This window comes from Amblyraja radiata, chromosome 35 (assembly GCF_010909765.2).
Source record: "Amblyraja radiata isolate CabotCenter1 chromosome 35, sAmbRad1.1.pri, whole genome shotgun sequence".
NCBI classification, from domain to species: domain Eukaryota; kingdom Metazoa; phylum Chordata; class Chondrichthyes; order Rajiformes; family Rajidae; genus Amblyraja; species Amblyraja radiata.
In genome coordinates, this window is record NC_045990.1 from 2,775,639 (window position 1) to 2,796,149 (window position 20,511).

At 44.0% G+C, this 20,511-nt stretch overlaps 1 protein-coding gene across 4 annotated transcripts in view; it reads right to left on the minus strand.

Annotated features, from left to right (window-relative positions):
• The window catches only part of slc44a2 (solute carrier family 44 member 2), a 48,279-nt gene extending 28,769 nt beyond the window's left edge, over positions 1-19,510 (minus strand). Inside the window, exons 1-2 of one of the 4 annotated variants that reach the window (XM_033012158.1) lie at positions 19,380-19,510; positions 998-1,046 (exon numbers count right to left, since the gene is read on the minus strand). In XM_033012158.1, coding sequence (XP_032868049.1) covers positions 998-1,046; positions 19,380-19,413 — 83 coding nt within the window. In that variant the 5' untranslated portion in view covers positions 19,414-19,510. Of the gene's footprint in view, positions 1-997; positions 1,047-8,157; positions 8,301-19,379 lie in introns of those variants that run through there. The other 3 variants (XM_033012157.1, XM_033012156.1, XM_033012155.1) reach the window with 3 other exon arrangements.
• Positions 19,511-20,511: the final 1,001 nt, after the last annotated feature.

Here is a 20,511-nt window from a genome sequence, read left to right on the forward strand (position 1 = left end):
TTATCTGCACAAGATTCATATTCCTCCATTTCTAGCATATCCATGTTCCAATCTAAACACCACTATCGTATCTGCCTCTACCACCACCCCTGGCAGAACATACCGGCCACCGAACCTGAAACAATATTTTTCATTATTTCCCTTTCGAGTACCGCAAAGCCGGCACGGTAGCGCAGCAGTAGAGTTGCTGCCTTAGTGCCAGACTTTGGTTTGATCCCGACTAAGGTTGCTTGTCTGTACGGAGTTTGTTCGTTCTCCCCGTGACTTGCGTAGGTTTTCTCCGAGATCTTCGGTTTCCTCCCACACTCCAAAGACGTACAAGTTTGTAGGTTCATTGGCTTGGCATAAATGTAAATTGTCCCTAGTGTGTGTAGGGTAGTGTTATTGTGCGGGGATCGCTGGGCGGTGCAGACTCGGTGGGCCTGTTTCCACACTGTATCTCTAAACTAAACTACAAAGGGAACCAATGAAAGCAGAAGGTTGGATTGACCCCTCACATCTGCTAAATCTGCAGACCTCAGTGCACATGGTACCTTTAAACATATTCTTCTTGGTTCCCTGCCCTTCGTCAGCATCAGTGAAAGTTACCAGAACGGCAGAGTGTGGATGTCAAATGAAGAAGAGTGAAGCTGGGATGCAATGCCTCAAAACCCTGTCACCATTCACAATCAAACCTCACACGAGAAGTAGACATTTGAGCAAATACTGGAAGAAAACTGTCCCCTTTGCACTGTATTCATTTGTAGCGGCCTTATTTCTACAGGTATTATTTGGAGGTACATCACTTTAGTTTCTTGAAGTAGAAGTTAAATTACAGATCCATTTCCATCAATACATTATACGAAGCATCTTGTATGCACTACTGCTGCAACAACACTTTATACAGCTCCAAAATCACGATTCTGACACACATGTGCAAATGCAAAATCTACCGCTTAAAATACCACACAATCTTTAATTTATCTGTAGAGAAATTGAATGCCACATTTGCTCCTACCTGTTTGCAATTGGTCCTTTGAATGATGCGTCAAATTTCTTTGGTTCTCCTATGACACGGAAAAGAAAACAGAAAAAAATGTTGATCAAATAGCAAAGCACACAACTGCTGGATATCTCAAACAATAAGAGGAAGATGACTGAATTTTATTGCCTTCCCTCATAGGGGGAAACTTTGATTCCGCTGTGGGGGATGTTTATGTTAGATCCTATTATGTACTGTGTTCTTTTATTTGTATGGCCGTATGGCAACTCAAATCTCACTGTACCAATTGGTGCACGTGACTTTCGATGTGGCCTCCTGGGCCCTCGTAGCATTCCAATCTTGGTCCCAGAGGCCGACGTCAGAAGATTCTTCAAGGGGGTGAACCTTCAGAATGTATCTGACCTGTTGGTATACCTGGTCGTGTTCTTAAAACCTGCACAGACCAACTGGCTGAAGTTTTCAGGTTATCTTCACCTTTCATTACTGAGGTCTGAGGTTCCCACCTGTTGTAGGTAGGCATCAATAATACCGGTGCCCAAGAAGAGCAAGGGCCATGCCTCAATGACTACTGACCGATGCCACTAAAATTCGTGGTGATGAAGTGCTTTTGAGAAGTTGGTAACGGTGCACATCAACTCATACCTCAACAAGAACCTGGACCCACTACAATTCCTACTGCCACAACAGTTCAACGGAGGATGCGATCTCAGTGGCTCTTCACTGGACCACTTGGATAATAAAAATGTAGTCCGATAAGTTTTAAGAACTGCTAATGAATTCCTGTGCACCTTTCGGTTGTTGAATAATGGGAAGAAAGGTAATAAAATGGTGTTGAAGATGTTCAAATTATATTTTTGAAAGATCCTAGAGTGTCAAAAGAGTGTCAGTAGCATTACGCAAGCGAGTGGCAACTTTGTGCTATAGTATATAACACAACACCACAGAGATAATTTAAATAATTGGCATTCTCGCTTACTACAGATGCTTGGCAGTGACTTAACAAGGTGTTAATAGTTATGATAATTTAAAAATCTACTTGAAATACACTGTGATATGGGTGCCTAGTCACACATTTAACAGTAATGAGAAAACATGAAATACTCACTGCATGCGCTTACTGCCTTTGCGATCTACACTTTGAAAATAAGGATTTAGATGTTCATTTAAGAATGGAATTTCTCAATAAACTTATTTTCAGTGAATTAGCTAACGTGTTTTCCGAAGGTATCAAAAAAGCTGGAGAAACTTAGCGGGGTGCAGCAGCATCTATGGAGCGAAGGAAATAGGCAACGTTTCGGGCCGAAACCCTTCTTCAGACTGACGTGTTTTCAGAAGGTCTGTTTGTGCTAATTTAATGTAGTTATTACATTGTGTAAAGAGATTTCAAGATAGCTTAAGACGCTATCCATGAGCCAAAGTAGGGCAGAATAAATGGCTAGTTAAAGACATTTTCACTTCAGGGCAACACTTCAAAGTGATCTTCTTATCTTTCCCACCGCCCCGCTAGTTCCTGTATTGGTACCATTTTGTGCCCATCTATACTTTGTTACACTACATGATCATCTATTCATCAACAAGATAACTATAATCATTTATTATTCCAATGGTATGAACACAGAATAAACCTATGTCCTCTGGTCCTCGATTCCCCTACTCTGGGCAAGAGACTCTGTGCATCTATCCGATCTATTCCTCTCATGATATTATACGGATCTATAAGATCACCCCTCATCCTCCTGCGTTCCAAGGAATAGAGTCCTGGCCTACTCAACCTCTCCCTACAGCTCAGACATGGCAACATCCTCAAAACATCCAGCTCTCACTCAATCCATAACTGTCCCTATGGGACTCTGATTTTCATCATCCCCCACTGGTTTTCAATGCTTTGACTGTCACTGGCTGATATGAGTTACATACATGCCTGTGCCTTTTGCTCTGCATGCCAGCCAGATAAATTACAATCATGCTTTTTTTGCTGTTTCTTTAAAACGTTGGAAAGAGTTAGCCCTTGACTGTGCTTATAAAAAAACCTCAACCACACCCACAAGTAGAATGAGTCATGTGGAAATAACCTGCAAAGCTGCAGAATAACTAAAGTGAAGCCCAGCAAGTTTCACTTGGAAAAAAACGTTTATCTCATTAGCAATTATTGCAGACAAGGCCACGCAGAATGAGTTGGTTCTTTTATAGTAAATGCCACCAGTGCTCGAGGAGGAATTTCTGACCATCGGGCCAGCAGAGCAAAGATCACTCCCAAAAGCCAACTCATTTGTTCCCAACTCCCAACTTACCTATCTATTATCCTAACTGCCACTGACTGGCTCCCAACATCCCGTGCGTCCTCTCCAAACACCTCCCTCCAGCCCATCCCCTGACTGGCTAACAACATCCCCAACATCACCCGACTTGCTAAGGCTCATCAACTCCACATATATTTTATATGAATACACATACTTTTGCAATATTGAGCCACTAACAAAAGCGATAAGTGGGTAGAGCTATGCAGGACAGAAAAAGGCCCTCCGGCACAACTTGTTCATACTGACCGTGTTTCCTAACTGAGCTCTCCCCACCTGGCCCATATCCTTATGCACTTTTCCTATCAATGTATATCCAAATGCATTTTGAAATGTCATAATTGTACCCACCTCTGTCAGCTTGTTCCATGCACAAAATTCTCTCTCTGTGGAAAAAGCTGCCCTTCAGTTCCCTTTTAAATCTTTCCCCTCTCACCTTAAACCCATGCACACTCATTTTAAACTCCCCTACTCTTGGGGGAAAAGACTTGGGCTATTCACATTATCTATGCCCTTTGTGATTTTACTATTTATATTTAAAATTACCATTTTATTATTTTAGTCAGGGTAGGCAGTGCCTACCTTGCCTACCCTGACGGCACGTGACTGCATGGAATTTAGTACCACATTCATGGAATTTAGTACCTGCACCCCTCGATACTTGCTGAAGCTAAGCAACTAGAAAGCAAGTCTCTCAAAAAGATCATAACACAAATTAGGAAACTTCCCAACTCAAGGGGCACGGCCATTCTCTCCACAGATGTTGCCTGATATGCAGAGTTCCCCCAGCACTGTGTGTTTTGCTCAAGATTACGCCATCTGCATCAACCAAAAAGGGGTTTTATATGGTTCAATATATTATAGAGGACAATAGGACAGTTTTAATAATTTCTGAATTTATAATGGCACAGCATCTTTTAGCTTGAGTCAAGCAAGAGCGATCATGACTGGATTTACTTCCTCTGTGGCATAGATGCCACAGGATGTGGTGTGATGTTATTGGAAATAAAACCAGAAACACCAGAACATCCTGCAGTTTATTCGAATGTAAATTCTCTACACCTGGAATAATCTTTTGTTTTTACATGCACCACCTGGTCTATGTATTTTGTTAATATTAGGGGTGGAAGTTGGTCTGGGCATAGTTGGAGCTGGGAATATTATTATTTAAAGTGGCCTAATTAACAGTAGCTTACAATTGCATCTTCTACCCTTTTTTGTTGAAAACACTACTGCTTTGCAAAGAACAACTAAATCACCACAGGAAACTGTTTAGTGCCAAGTTCCACTCCGCTTGTTTGCAAGTACTCGGGTAACTTATTTTAAACCTAAGGCAACCTCACCTAAAAACAAACCATTATAATGCAAAAATCAGTCGAAGAAGTGAAATGCCCTTGAGGAGAGACTCCACGGAGAAATCACTTTTAGTGTAGGAAGGAACTACAGATGCTGGTTTAAACTGAAGATAGACACAAAATGCTGGAGTAACTCAGCGGGACAGGCAGCATCTCTGGAGAGATGGAATGGGTGACATTTTTGGTCGAGACCCTTCTTCAGACTATCACTTTTAGTGGTTCACTCTGAGAAGATAGGAGTTGTTTCTCAGGGTTCAAGAATTCTACTTCCTGCTGAAGTTGTTGACAATAAACCAAAAGAAGCTGAAACTAGTTGATCTGACAAATAATCTGAATGCTTCAAACTATAAACTACTTAATGGGCTTTCATAGTCAGAGGAAACAAAGAAAAGATATGCCAAAAGAGTTGAGGATAAATTAAGCAAGACCAGTGGACGAAGCAGGCAGAGGCAGGTTACAGTGTATGGAAGGGCTGGCAGGCACAACTGCTTTTACTTTAATGCAACAGGCGCCAGATAAACTTAGTGATTAGACCAGTATTTTGAATTATGATGTTATTGTAATCAGGAAAACATGGTTGAGGAAAAGGAAGGACTGTAAGCTTATTGTTATGGGCTCAGAAGTTTCAGACGCGACAGGAACAATGCCAAAGATAGATAAAATCCAGAGGCGGGCCGAATGTCCTAATTATGCTCCTAGAACTTATGATATTGTATTGGGTCGACAGTGCGATGGTCCTAGAACCTTACGAGGTATGATGAAGAAAAGACAATTGACAGAAGATGACAAAATCTGTCGACCCAATACAGTATCAGTCTGAAGAAGGGTTTTGGCCCGAAACGTTGCCTATCTCCTACGCTCCATAGATGCTGCTGCACCCGCTGAGCTTCTTCAGCATTTTTGTGTACCTACAGTATAATAAGTTCTATGAGCAGAATTAGGACATTTGGCCCGTCTCTGGATTTTATCTATCTCTGGATTTCTGGATCTCCAGAGCATCTCTGGAGAAAAGGAATAGGTGATGATGCCTTCAGCTATAACATCATCTATCTCTTTCCTCCAGAGATGCTGCCTGACACGTTGAGTTAGTCCAGCTTTTTGTGTCTATCTTTTGCTTCCAGCATTGTCGGTTTTTATTTCCAGCATCTATATTTTGATTTTCTGAAGACTATGTTTTATACACATGGGCACCATGTGCAATGTGGGAAAGTAGGGTTGACTGCATTGCTAGAATTCAGAACATCAAAACAGAAACCACAAAGCTCATGTGTTCATTTCGCAGCCATGGTGGGTGATCACAGACAGGAACTTCTCCTACCCATGCGTATCAAGGCTCATAGACAAACCCAGATGCTGTACTGGTTAACTGACTGACCACCCCACTATTTTTGGACGGCTCATTAACTATACCATTACTGCGTCTCTTCAGTAAACATTGGCTGAGGCCGGACCAATATTAAACTGGAGGGAACAATATCACAAAACATAAAATTGTTTGTAAGTCTTTTCTGCTTCCTCAAATGAAACTTCAGCACACCCACTCAAGAGAGTAGATACAACGGCCTACTGGTTTCATGCCACCCAGTAATCCCCACATTCTAGGGACAATTTACAATTTTACCATGCCAATTAGCAGCTGATCTACATCGGTGAGACCAAGCGTAGGCTTGGCGATCGTTTTGCCGAACACCTCCGCTCGGTCCGCATTAATCAACATGATCTCCCTGTGGCTCAGCACTTCAACTCCCCCTCCCATTTCGAATCCGACCTTTCTGTCCTGGGCCTCCTCCATGGCCAGAGTGAGCACCACCGGAAATTGGAGGAGCAGCACCTCATATTCCGCTTGGGCAGTTTATCCCCCAACAGCATTGACTTCTCTAATTTCCGGTAGCCCTTATTGTCTCCTCCCCTTCTCAGCTCTCCCTCAGCCCTCTGGCTCCTCCTCTTCCTTTGTGGCCAAGTTTGTAGATAATGCTAAGATCGTTGGAGGGGCAGGGAGTGTAGAGGAAACAAGGACTCTGCAGAAGGACTTGGACAGGTTAGGAGAGTGGGCAGAGAAGTGGCAGAAATTCAGCATAGCAAAGTGCGGAGTCATAAATTTTGGTAATAAGAATAAATGCGTAGATTATTTTGTAAATGGGAAGCGAATCCAGAAATCGGAGGTGCAAAGGAATGAATTTGCAAGGTGCAAAAGTAAATTTGCAAGTCAAATCGGTAGTAAGGATGGGAAATTCAATGTTAGCATTTATATCAAGAGGACTGGAATGCAAAAACAGAGATGGAATATTGAGGCTCTATATGGCCAGGCCGCATTTGGAGTACTGTGAGCAAATTTGGGCCCCATATCTGAGGAAGGATGTGCTGGCTCTGGAGAGGGTCCAGAGGAGATTTACAAGAATGATTCCGGGATTGAGTGGTTTAGTATATGATGAGCGTTTGACAGCACTAGGCCTTTACTTGCTGGCGTTTAGAAGGTTGAGCGGGGGGGGGGGGGACCTCATTGAAACTTACAGAATGATGAAAGGCATAGATAGAGTGGATGTGGTAAGGATGTTTCCACTGGTGGGAAGAGTCTACGACCAGAGGTCACAGCCTCAGAATTAATGGACGCTCTTTTAAAAAGGTGAGGAGGAACTTCTTTAGTCAGAGTAGTTATTCTGTGGAACTCATTGCCACAGAGAACTGTGGAGGCCAAGTGCGTGGATATTTTTAAGGCAAAGATAGACAAGTTTTTGATTAGAACGGGTATCAAGGGTTATTGGGAGCAGGCAGGAAAATGGGATTAGGTTGCAGAGGAGGTCAGCCATGATTGAATGGCGAAGTAGACTCGATGGGCTGAATGGTTAATTCTACTCCTATAACTTGTGAATTTGTATCTCCAGATTACTAGTTCGGTGACTTAACTGCTATGGTAACACAATACCCTCCCTGTGGGTACATGTTATGAAGTTTATGAGGAACTAAACACACAAAACAGGAAATCCATAAGTATAAAACGAAATCTCAATTCAAAAAATAAGATCTGTATACTATAACATCTCTTACAACACAGTAGCTCAAGATTAATCATTTATTGGTCACCAACTCTGAATCTAAGAACTAATCAAACACCTCTAGCAATTACATTACTACTGCAGACCAGGAAGCTCCCAAAGTGCCTCTATTAACATCTAGCTGCATCGACATGCAAAAACTAGGGAATTTCTGTGCAATTGAAAAAATATTATAATCAAATTCATTATGTGCACCTTTTATTTCAGTACAGTTACTAATTGATTATAATTTAAGGCCCAGTTTACCTCCATAGCAAAGCTGAATTAATCTGATCAAGCCACAATCTTACAAACATAAAACAGCATTGCTCGAATGCTCCATTGCAGGAAACACAGCCAGAACAGGCCTGTGTCTAACTTGCACAATCGGCACTTCAAGCTCTACAGCACACAAGCACCAAAAAAGAACTCAAAGTATCAACGAACAGCAAGAATCAAACACGTTAGGCAGAAGACCCATAAAATATTACCATATTTTCCATAGAAATTCTCTTCCTCGCCCATATTCTCAGACTGCAAAGGCTTCACAACAGGCTCAGGCTGTGCACTCCCTACAATTAGTATGACGTGTCGTGCTGTATCTCTGCTGTCCTTTCACAGGAGTACAGACTGGTTTAACTGGAAACTCGGTAAATAAAGGCACATTAGAATAAAGAGGCACAGCCCCAAAGGTAATTAATTTTATTATTGTTAGATCACAGGCAGTTTTTTAAAAAACATATCACATTTTATTTCATAACAAATGCTCAAGTAATATCACATCCAAAAGAAGTGCAACAATTAATACATTTTTTATCCCCTCAATACATTTGCAGTAAATACTTCAAATAATAAACTACAGATTGGAACCTCTGATACACTGAAAAACAATTTGTGGTTGACTTTATGTAATAATCTTTCGCCATTAGTCTCTTCTGAAACAAGTGCACTAATCAGCAACACTCAGCTGGCTAGTCTTATCAGTCACAGATTATGTCTTCTCAGATAGAACCCGCAGAGTACATTACCCCCTGTTATGGGCCTGTCCCACTGTACGAGGTAATTCAACAGTTCTCCAGAGTTTTCCCGCTTCAAACTCAGAGAATGTCCGTAGCGGGTCCGTAGGAGTTTGTCGATGTCTCGTATGAGTAACGGTAGGTACTCGGGAAATCCGTAAACTCGTGACGTTTTTTCAACACTGTGAAAAATGTCCATGAGTAAAAAAAACACTCGTGGTGAAAAAAATGTTTGCTTTTTACTCGTACGAGCCGCTATGAGACATCCATGAACTCCTACGGACATTCTCCGAGTTCGAATCAGGGGAAAACTCGGGAGAGCTCTTGAATTACCTCGTACAGTGGGACAGGCCCTTTAGTAAATCATAAAGTGTTGGACTGACTCAAGGGTCAGGCAGCATCTCTGGAGGACATGGATAGGTGAGGTTTCAGGTCAGGACCCTTCTTCAGACTGTCCTGACCCAAAGCGTCACCACTCCGGAGATGCTGCCTGACCCGTTGAGTTACTCCAGCACTTTGTGTTCGGTGCAAAGTTCCGGCACCTGCACTTCCTTGTATCTCCATCTTGCCACTGCTAGTTATTGAGCCGTTAGGCATACATACCAGCATATTTCCACATCATCAGTGGAAATAAATGATTCCATTAAAAGATATACAAATCTTATCTATGGCCTAATCTCAAGGGCAGTTTGTGAGGGAATCAAGGCACTGAACATATTAAAAAGATTGCACCATGAGGGTTTTATCACCATTATTCAGGATATATCATGGTGCTGGTCAATCAATTATGGCAATGCAACAAGTTGCCAAAGGCATCAAATGGGGGCAAGAGATAGATAGCTGCGGCAGATAAGATGGTATAAATACATGAAGAGGGGGGAACTTGGGAATGTTAATGGAAATCCCTTGAAGACAATCGCATTACAGTCCCAGAGGTGCTGGACATATGAAGGGAGATCAATCTCCCAGGACTGATCAGATATATCCAAGAACACTGTGGGAAGCTTGGGAAGAAATTGCAGGAGTAATGACTGAGGTACACAAATCATCATTAGACACGGGTGAGGTGCTGGAAGATTGAAGGGTGGCGAATATTTGTGCCTCTATTCAAGAAAGGCTGCAATATCTAGGAAATGTAGATCACTAAGCCTAACATCCATGGTAGAAAAGGTACTGGAGAGGATTCCAAGGGGGAAGATATACCCATTTGGAAAAACAGGAGTGAATTAGATACTGTGTTTTACTCAATAGTGTTATACTAGTGTTATACTCAATAGTGTTAGCACCTCGCCCCCCCCCACCCCACCCTCCCACATGGCATCTGCAGGGCAGAGAGAAAAAAAATGGTGACCACTCCGTCCTCAATTTGGCCTAACAAGTCCACAAAGACTATCGATCACATGTACACTAATTTTAGGTTATCCCTTTTGCATCCTACACACTAGGGTCAATGTACAGTAGACGGTTAACGTATAAACCTGAGATAGATACAAAATACTGGAGTAACTCAGCGGGACAAGCAGCATCTCTGGAGAGAAGGATTGGGTGATGTTTCGGGTCAAGACCCTTCTTCAGGCGTACAAACCAGCACGTCTTTGGAATGCGGGAGAACATACAAACTCCGCACAGACAGCACACATAGTCAGGCTCGAACCCAGGTCTCAGGTGCTGTGAGGTAACAGCTCTACTGTTGCACCACCCCAGATAATTTGATGTCATTGAATATGGAAGGGATGTTGTCCAACTGCTGAAGAGAGCACTATTCACACCCTGAACTGTAGAATATAAATGTGAAAAAGGCTGAATACTTCTCTGGAGTTCTGCAGAGGGAATTTTCAAACTGAAACCATCTGGAATTTGAGAAGTAGCCAAAAATGAAGTGCTAGGTTCAGTCCTGTCAAAACCCTTCAGTAATTGGTTGTAACTAGAAAATTGAGGGTTATCAGTATAACTATTCATTTGAACATGATTTCACCTCGAGACATCAGCACTACATGAGAAAGATCGATAATCTTTAGCCAATGCGGGCCGGTGCGGGGCTGAGACGCTCTCGTGTGGGCGGCCCGGTGCGGGGCGGAGACGGTGCTCCGGTGGCGTTCTGGCGGCGGCAACCTGAATCCGGGGCTCGGCCGCGGGCCAGTGGACGACATCGTCGGGAGCTCGCAGGTCACAGGCTGGTGCCTGTTTTCCGGAGCTCCCGTTGCAACAGCTGCGTCCGCTGGACTGGAGGGCGGCAGCTTCGACCACCCCCGGGCCGCGGAGCTTGAACCGCGGGACTGACTTACCATCTCCCGGTGGGGTATCGCCTCAGCGCAGAGGGAGAAGAGGAGGGAAGAGACAGTAACTCTAAGACTTTTGCCTCCATCACAGTGAGGAGGTGCTTGGTGAACTCACTGTGGTGGATGTTAATTTGTGTTTATTGTGTGTTGTTATTATTACATGTATGGCTGCAGGCAACAACATTTCGTTCAGACCGAAAGGTCTGAATGACAAATAAAGGATTCAATTCAATGAATGGAAAGCTCACAATGTGCAAACATTCCTTTTATTATTTCCTCACTATTCCCTATAAAGTCACAGCATCTGTCAAGAATTTCCGATCCACGCCTCCTCCCTGGTTGCAGTTCCAGTAAAGTGGACTAAAGATAGTGCAGCACATTTATTTTTCAATTTCACAAATAACTATATTTGTATTAAAATTATGTACACGTACAAAAAAATAAGTGCATGGCTGCATAAATTTGGGGAGTTTTTACTCACAATGTATTTTGCTCTATGCAGCAATGATGATGTGGGGCCGCACAGTGGTGCAGAGATAAGAGTTGCTGCCATACAGGTGATCACTGGTCAGCGTGGACTCGGTGGGTGGAAGGGCCTGTTTCCACATTGCATCTCTAAACTAAACCAATGTCTAAACAGCAGTAATGTTAGCACATTTGTGTGAATAATGCACCAGAGTTGACCCCCTAAGACAGTGGTTCTCAAATGGGGGTACGCGTGCCCCTGGGGGTACGTGAAGGCACTCCAGGGGGTACGTGAGATTTTAAAATATAGGCCTACATATATGTAGGCCTATATTTTTGCGCTGGTTAGGGGGTACTTGGCTGAAAAAATATTTCACAGGGGGTACATCACTGAAAAAAGGTTGAGAACCACTGCCCTAAGATAATAAAAAAACAAATTATTTGAAGGGCTTCCACATTGGATCCAGCACCTCAATATCCAATGGCAATAAAAATCTAGGCTGCAGTCCTTCTCACAGAGCATCTGCATTAGCTGCACCGAGATTCAGTGCATCCGTAAGCAGGTATTCCTGCAGCCTGGATTGTGCCAGCCAGCAGCATTCTCTTACAGACTAGAAGATGAACAAGTTTCAGGCTGACCAATGAGCGCCTTTCAACGAGTTGATGATCTTACAGCCACACTTGCTGTTCGTCTTTATACACATCCCTGCAAACAACCCATAGATCAGAGTCTTACTGCACAACTGCTCAGGATGAACCATGGCAAGACAGCTTGCATCCTGCTCCAACCAGGTTTTGCAAATAGACAGTCCGCATCGAGGTGGGTGACCATCTCCACTTCATTGCAGGAGGATAGCGGGCATTGGGAGTGAGATTTTGATGGTATTGGATGGATTGAACAGGAAAGTTCCCTCTCACTGCCAGCCGAGGGAGGTCTTTGCATCTGTTGGCAAGTTCTGGTGAAGGGGCTTTCTACATGATCTGGATAGTCTGCTCAGGCAACCACCCCACAGGATACATTTTGTCTTTGTTCCGCAGTGGTGGGTGGAACAATGACGTAGTGGTAGAGCTGCTGCCTTACAGCGCCAGAGACCTGGGTTTGATCCTGACAACGGGAGCTTGTCTGCACGTTCTCCCATGATCTTCGTGGGTTTTCTCTGAGATTCGGTCCATAGTCTTTTAAGTCTTGGCGATTCATGTGCTCTTCCAGATAAGTTTTAAATGCGAGTACCTGCCTCCACATCTTCTCAGGCAGTGCTGACGTACAGATTGAAACTACACTGTGATCATTTTTTCTTTTGCTCAGATCCCCTCTAATCCTCATCCCCATCCCAAACCAATGTCTTCTGGTTTTGGACGTCCTTTATGGAAAAATTTCCTCACTATCAATTCCATCTGTACCCTGCCTAGATTATATTTAAAATGGCACAATCACCGCGAAGGATGTAACAAGCTATCTCTGTAAAAAGTGAATATTACGACAGTGTGTCGGAAGGTACTGTAGATGCTGAATTATATGGCAGGACTGGACTCTCAGAGTAACTTTGGAGCAAGCAATGCTGTAACAGCCTAGCAGCAGCAAGCACTTTACAATGGACATGATCTCACTGCAATAGATAATGCATTTTAGGCAGTGCTCTCAGATGCTCACAACAGATTTATTAGGTTGCTAAAAACTTTCAGATTTAATTAACAAATGTAACAATTTAATATCATCAGGAACACAGAACTGACATCAGCTTCCAAATGAAGGCATGAAGTAATGCATGCATTGGCAAACAAGTCCAGCATTACCTCTCAAGCTTGGTCAGAAATGACATTAATTTGTTAATTGATCAGATAGGAGTTTAGTTTAGAGATACAGCATGGAAACAGGCCCTTTAGCCCACCGAGTCCATGCCAACCAGCGATCCACGCACATACCACCCTGATAGGAATGCCGGGATCTGTTATACAAAATGTGCAGAGAACTAACTGAGCTGGTAAATCTACACATATCACAGTAAAATGCTTTAAACCAATTGTCAGAAAGTGATTTTAAAAGACATTTGTCTGAATTATTAACTCTTCTTCCTTTAATCAAAAGTCGGTAACCTATCTTACTAAGCTCCATCCCTGCTAACCCACAGCAGCTATGCATTCATATACCATTACCTTCATGTCAGTCTATATGCATCCTAGTCATTGTTGCTGTTTCAGAATCCATCTCACAAACTGCAGTAGTTCAGAGAGAAGGAGCATCATATTCCAGATAACTAAAGATGACCGATAAATGGCAGCCTTTCCAGCGTCACTCAAATACCAAGAACACAACAACTAATCAATGGTAGATAGACACATAAAGCTGGAGCAACTCAGCGGGACAGGCAGCATCTCTGGAGAGAAGGAATGGGAGACATTTCAGGTCTCCTCTCCAGAGATGCTGCCTGTCCCGCTGTTACTCCAGCGTTTTGTGTCCACCTTCGATTTAAACCAGCGTCTGCAGCTCCTTCCTACACAACTAGTCAACGATGATAGACACAAATTGCTGGAGTAATTCAGCAGAACAGGCAGCATCTCTGGAGAGAAGGAATGGGAGACGCTTCCGGTTGAGATCCTTTTTCAGACCGAGCCAGTCAATAGTTACCAGCATCAATTGTGGAGAAACCTATCATCCTACAGAACCATAGACAACACTGAAGCTCACAGGTAAAATGTGAAGTTCATTTCATTGTTTAAGCCCCAGCTCAGTTACATAAGTTAGCAATGGGTTAGCAGTGAGGGGCTGTGGCACTCCCGTCGGAGTGGCCCAGCCCGAGGGTGGAACGGCACTCCCGTCGGAGTGGCCCAGCCCGAGGGAGGAACGGCACTCCCGACGGAGTGGCCCAGCCCGAGGGAGGAACGGCACTCCCGTCGGAGTGGCCCAGCCCGAGGGAGGAACGGCACTCCCGTCGGAGTGGCCCAGCCCGAGGGTAGGAACGGCACTCCCGTCGGAGTGGCCCAGCCCGAGGGAGGAACGGCACTCCCGTCGGAGTGGCCCAGCCCGAGGGTGGAACGGCACTCCCGTCGGAATGGCCCAGCCCGAGGGAGGAACGGCACTCCCGTCGGAGTGGCCCAGCCCGAGGGAGGAACGGCACTCCCGTCGGAGTGGCCCAGCCCGAGGGTGGAACGGCACTCCCGTCGGAGTGGCCCAGCCCGAGGGTGGAACGGCACTCCCGTCGGAGTGGCCCAGCCCGAGGGTGGAACGGCACTCCCGTCGGAGTGGCCCAGCTCGAGGGAGGAACGGCACTCACGTGAGGGCGATCCGGCTCGGGGCTGGAACGGTGCTCCGGTGGCTGGGACGGCGTTCTGGCGGCGGTGACCAGAGTCCTAGGTTCAGCCGCGGGCCAGTAGCTGCGTACGCTGGACTGGAGGGCGGCAGCTTTGACCACCCCGGGCCGCGGTGTTTGAGCCGGCCCGTTGCGGGGTTCGGTGAGCCGTGGGACTGTTTGTGCCATCGCCCGGTGGGGTATCGCCTCAGCGCAGAGGGAGAAGAGGAGGGAAGAGACTGCAGCCCTAAGATTTTTGCCTCCACCACAGTGAGGTGCTTGGAGGACTCACTGTGGTGGTGTTAATTTGTGTTTATTGTTGTTATTATTGTATGATTGTATGTATGACTGCAGGCACGAAAATTCGTTCAGACCGTAAGGTCTGAATGACAATAAAGGCATTCAATTCAATTCAATTCAAATTCAATAAGTGCACAAAATTTCTTCCTGCCCCTTGTGTTGGACCGGAATCCAAATGTTTCAGCAACTCTACTGGGACCATCCATGCAATATGAACACTGATTAAAACTCCTCTTCAACTTTATTCTGTCACTTTGGGATTTTTTCTAAACATCCTGATGTTGAAGTCAATTGCAATTTGAAAAAAACAAAGTTAATATTGCAAACAGATGGAAATTTTAAAGCAAAGGCATTTAAAGAGCAGACATGCAAGTTTGGCAGACATTTTTCTCTTCTATTCTAAATTAACATTCTTTCGCCCCAGTCACAAACCTCACTGCTGCCTTTTTTCAGGGCACAATTTCTTTCTAATCAAGCAAGACCAAAGAGCCTTTAGAGAATTATTGATGTGCACTACAGCTGATGAGATAATCTTCACAAAGATTAATATTTAATCACAACCCTAATGTTTCACATTAACTGTCTTTCTTTCAATTCCTCATTTTGCATTGCATTAGTTGATTTGCCATTATTGCATAGCTGGAAACGCTCCCAAACATATTTGCACACAGGAGCTTCTTCAGCGCCGCCAGAGCTGCATTCATCCACACAAGTGCCGGATATTGCAAAAAACAACTGTAAGATTACCTGTAAATATTTGCAAAGGTAAGCTCTAATGCCCTGTGCACACATCTATCTAAAATAAATGACTCATTCCAGTGATTTATAGTGTGACTCAAGGAAAAACTGAGACAGTATTACTCCAACAACTGCAATTCAGACATATTCCTGCTTCAAATGTCACTACAACTATGCAGGGCAGGTGTAAACTTGTCACAGTTAATAGTCATTCAGACCTGGATCAATAACAAAGAGGCACAGGAGACTACCAATACAGGAATCATAAGCACAAAACAGATAGTATTGGCAAAGGGAAATAAACAGTTATCATTTTGGGTTGAGACCCTTCTCTGGACTCTTACAATTAAATCAGACCAATCATATAGGAGATTCGCCCAAATGTAGGAAATAACAACGATAAGGAGCAGCAACGTCATGGAAGGATTTGAAAACAAAATTGAGAAATTTTAAATTGAGATGTTGCTCAACAGGGAACCAGCAAGTACTCCGGTGAAGGATGCAGAGAACAGTGTGGCTTAGCACTCAACACAGAAAATAGGTGCAGGAGTGGGCGATTCAACCCTTCAAGCCAACACCGCCATTCAATATGATCATGGCTGATCATCCAAATTCAGTACCCCGTTCCTGCTTTCTCCTCATATCCCGTGAATCCCTTGACTCAAGCAGCAGAAGGTTATGGGACCGGCTCCGTCTGGTCTGTCTTGTTGAGTGGAGAGCCATCGGAACTTACTGATCCACATTCCCCTGACATCAGTCAGAAGAAGGGTCTCGACCCGAAACGTCACCCATTCCTTCTCTCCAAAGATGCTGCCTGTCCCGTTGAGTTACTCCAGCATTTTGTGACTACCGTCGATTTAAACCAGCATCTGCAGTTCTTTCTTTCACATTACTGACCTACTACCTGAACACATTAATGGTCAGAGATGCAGATTACAAACTGAATTCCATCACAACCACAAACTCATAAGAGCCACGAAGGGAGAATGTGTTTTTTCTTTTATAACACTGCCATTCTTTGCATTGGATTTGTCCCCATAGCCAGCTCCCAAATGGCAAGACTCTGCACAGCATGGACAGCCATGTTTAATTTGAAGCCTACAACTCACTGGCAAAACTGAAAAAGACTTGGAATGTCTGACATTCATGGATAAAACTTTTTTTTTAAATATCGATCACCAAATTTTTTTTTTAATCCAAAAGGTATTTAGGTTTTCAATTAAATGTATTTAAATTAACTTTTTTTTTTTTTTAAACTATCTTCCTCAAAGCCATTTCCCCTTCATTGAAAGAATTGGCAATGCTAAATCTGAGAATTTCTACTGAAACTTCTGGGAAATTGCAGAAAGATCGCTCAACACAAGGGGTGCAATGCCCCAGTGCAGAATCTCAGTGGCCAGAACCTCTAGTGAACTCTGCTCACACGACGAATGTTGCAATTAGCTATCTCGCCCTCCCCACAAAGCAGTTACGCATCACAATCTCAAGTTTCTAGCGTGAAATAAGAGACCACTCAGGAGTACAAAGGATGGGTAAGGTCCAAAGGTAACAAAGACATGGATGAAGGTTTCAGTAGGGGATAAGCTAAGACAGAGCAGAGTAGGGCAGTGTTATGTTTTATTCCTCTGAAATCTAAATTATTTAAGTGGCTTTCTTCTTACACTTTAGCGATTTCAAACACATGAAGCAACAAATAAAATGTCTGCAGAAAATATTGCACTGGATTTAAATATTAACTCCTTACAAGCATTAAGACACTTTACAGACAGCATTCTAAACAAATGCGCTGACAGCTTCCAACACACATCCTCAAGTTGAGCCATATCTTCAGCACAGTTAATATTTCAATTAAATGTTTATCAATGGCCCCATATTTGAGTTCCCTCCCCATCCTTGTCTGCATTGTTTAATCGGTCATATCCAGAGCACTATAGCAAGCAATCAAAAACCTCTCAATTGTCCACATCTAATAAAAGAGAAAATTAGCCAAAGCATCAGCTCGTGGTTATTATCTGGTGACCTAATGAACAAGTTTAAAGGCAAGGGGGAACTGGACTGATGCCATGCCTCATCCTTCCACGATAAACAGGGCTTGTTCTCCTGTTCACGCCTGAATCTACTTGTACTCCTTGTACTCCTGTTCACGCCTGAATCTACAAATGTAGCTCTGTCACCTATGCCTATATATTCTGCTGTGCTGCTGCAAATAAGAATTTCATTGTTCTATCTGGGACATATGGCAATAAAACACTCTTGACTCTTACATAAAGTGTGGAGAAGAGATTAGTCCCAGTAGAACAGCATACCACAAGAAACTGTACCTTTAGGACAGGACAAAGATGACAGAAACAATTCCATTTAACACTTACAAGCAAATGATGCAACCAGTAAAATGCATTCCTTATGATTACCAGGTATTCAAAAATGTCTAAGAAAATGTGAAGGAACAAGGTTGAGCAAGTGCAGACAAGCACTTTTGGAGGAACTTTTTCTTTGGATCTCAGGCTCCATTTCATGTTGGCGCAGTCACCTTGAATCAGGGATGCAAGAAAACATCCATCCTAAATGAAAATGCTTCAATAAAGCAAACCCATAGTCTGGGGCTCAGATAACAGATCCACGGATTCCAATATCTCTGTGCAACAAAAGGACAATAGCGTACTCTCATGATACCAACCACATAGCCACAAATAGATTTCAGCTCTCTGCTTATTTAATTTCTTTGCAATAAAACATTGCTTTATTTATGCATCACCATCAACCAGTGACCAACTTTATTGAATCTGTGACAGCTGGTAGAACCTTAAGTGTTTAAAGGATACTGGTCAAGGTACTCATTGGTATGTTATTATGCAGTTTGTCACACAGAGTGTTTAAAGGGTTCACTGTCCACAAATTTATCTTTCAATTTCTCTCATATACAAGACATGTTTAAAAAAAAAAAATAGATACAGAGTGAAAATAGATTAGCACTTTAAGCCGGAAAAAGATTCAGAAAGTAAAACAATGACCATCTTTTCCGTTTCACTCTGCATCCTGTCCAAAACTAAACCCCGAGTGAAATCAATCTATTCGCTAGCCAATAAAACTGGGCAATCATGCATGGAAACTATTAAATACTAACACATGAACAAGATGGAACTTTTTATGAAGTAAATACCAATACTGAAAGAAGAGCTTACCGACCACCTGTTGATATCCTGATTGAATCCTCACTGGGATGCGCTGTGTGCCTATCAATATTTAGCAACATCACACACATGCTATTTGCAAATGAGGGAATGTTCCTGTCAATATTTTATTTTTGTAGCGTCCAAATAAGAATACGAAAATGCACGTTTCCAACACGATTTTCTACGGTTGAATAAACAGCTTGCAAAAGTATTACATCTCAACAAGTCCCCTCGTCTTGAGTGAGTCTGTGAGCTGGGATTCACTGTAAATATAAAGTGTGAAGGTCCTTATTCACCCACTGAGCTCAAGCTACTGGGCGGTGAATGTGTGACCCCCCCAACAACAACAACCTGGGGATTGGTGGGGCCCACATCCTGGGGAAGGGCGGCAGCCGCCGACCCCCGCTGGACATTACCGCTTTAAGGGGCACGCCACCGGGTTTTCTATCGCTCACCGAACTCGGGCTGGGGCTGGTCTCCGGTGCCCATGGCTGCTGCTGCTTCTCCCTCCTCAGCCACCGCCGCCGCCGCCGCTCGCTTTCTCCTCAGAGGCGCGCCGCACCGCACGCCCCTCACCCCGCCCGTCCCGCCTCCGGTTGCCCCAGCAACCGCGCTCAGGCCCACCCTGCCCCCCCACCGCGGCCAATCACAGGGCGAACCTCCAGTGATTGACACACGCCTGAAGCAATCGCCGTGCGGAGGGGGCGGGACAAAGCGGGAGATGCCCCGTCCCGTTATGTGACTGGAATGTCAGAGTCAGAGAGTGATACAGCGTGGAAACAGGCCCTTCAGCCCAACTTGCCAACATGTCCCAGCTCCACTAGTCCCACCTGCCCACGTTTAGCCCATATTCCTTCAAACCTGACCTATACTATGTTTTTATTCCGATTACTATGTAAGGTGTCCTTGAGATGTATGAAAGGCGCCCATTAAATAAAATTTATTATTATTATTATTATACATGTTCTTAAACGTTGGGATAGTCCCAGCCTCAACTACCTCCTCTGGCAGCTCGTTCCATACACCCACCCAGAGTAGACAATGGGTGCAAGAGTAGGCCATTTGGCCCTTCGAGCCAGTACCGCCATTGAATGTGATCATGGCTGATCATCCACAATCAGTTACCCCTCAGATTCCTATTAAATCGTGTCCCCTTCACCTTAAACCTATGCCCTCTGGTCCTCGATTCACCTACTCTGTGCATCCACCCGATCTATTCCTCTCATGAATGTGTTGATGCTATTCAGAAGAATGCAAGCTCTGATAAGACTTATGCACCTTTTTGAGGGGGTTCAGCCTGCACAACTGAGTGACATTGTAGGCTCCACATTTCCTTGATCATACTTGCTGGCTTTCTTCTTCTTGCGTATGGCGTGCACAGACTAAAGTTGGAGGACAACTTGTTCTATTTGATTACGCACTGCAGGTTGATTGCATTCGTCGAAACAGGGCGGACCACGTGAAGGTTGCAATCTCCCACTCCCTTGCTAGCTTTGATTTTTTCTTTTGCATACCTTTGTTCTTTGCACATCTTCATACCTCTAGCTTCCCTCCCCTGATTCTGTCTGAAAGGTCTCGACCCGAAAT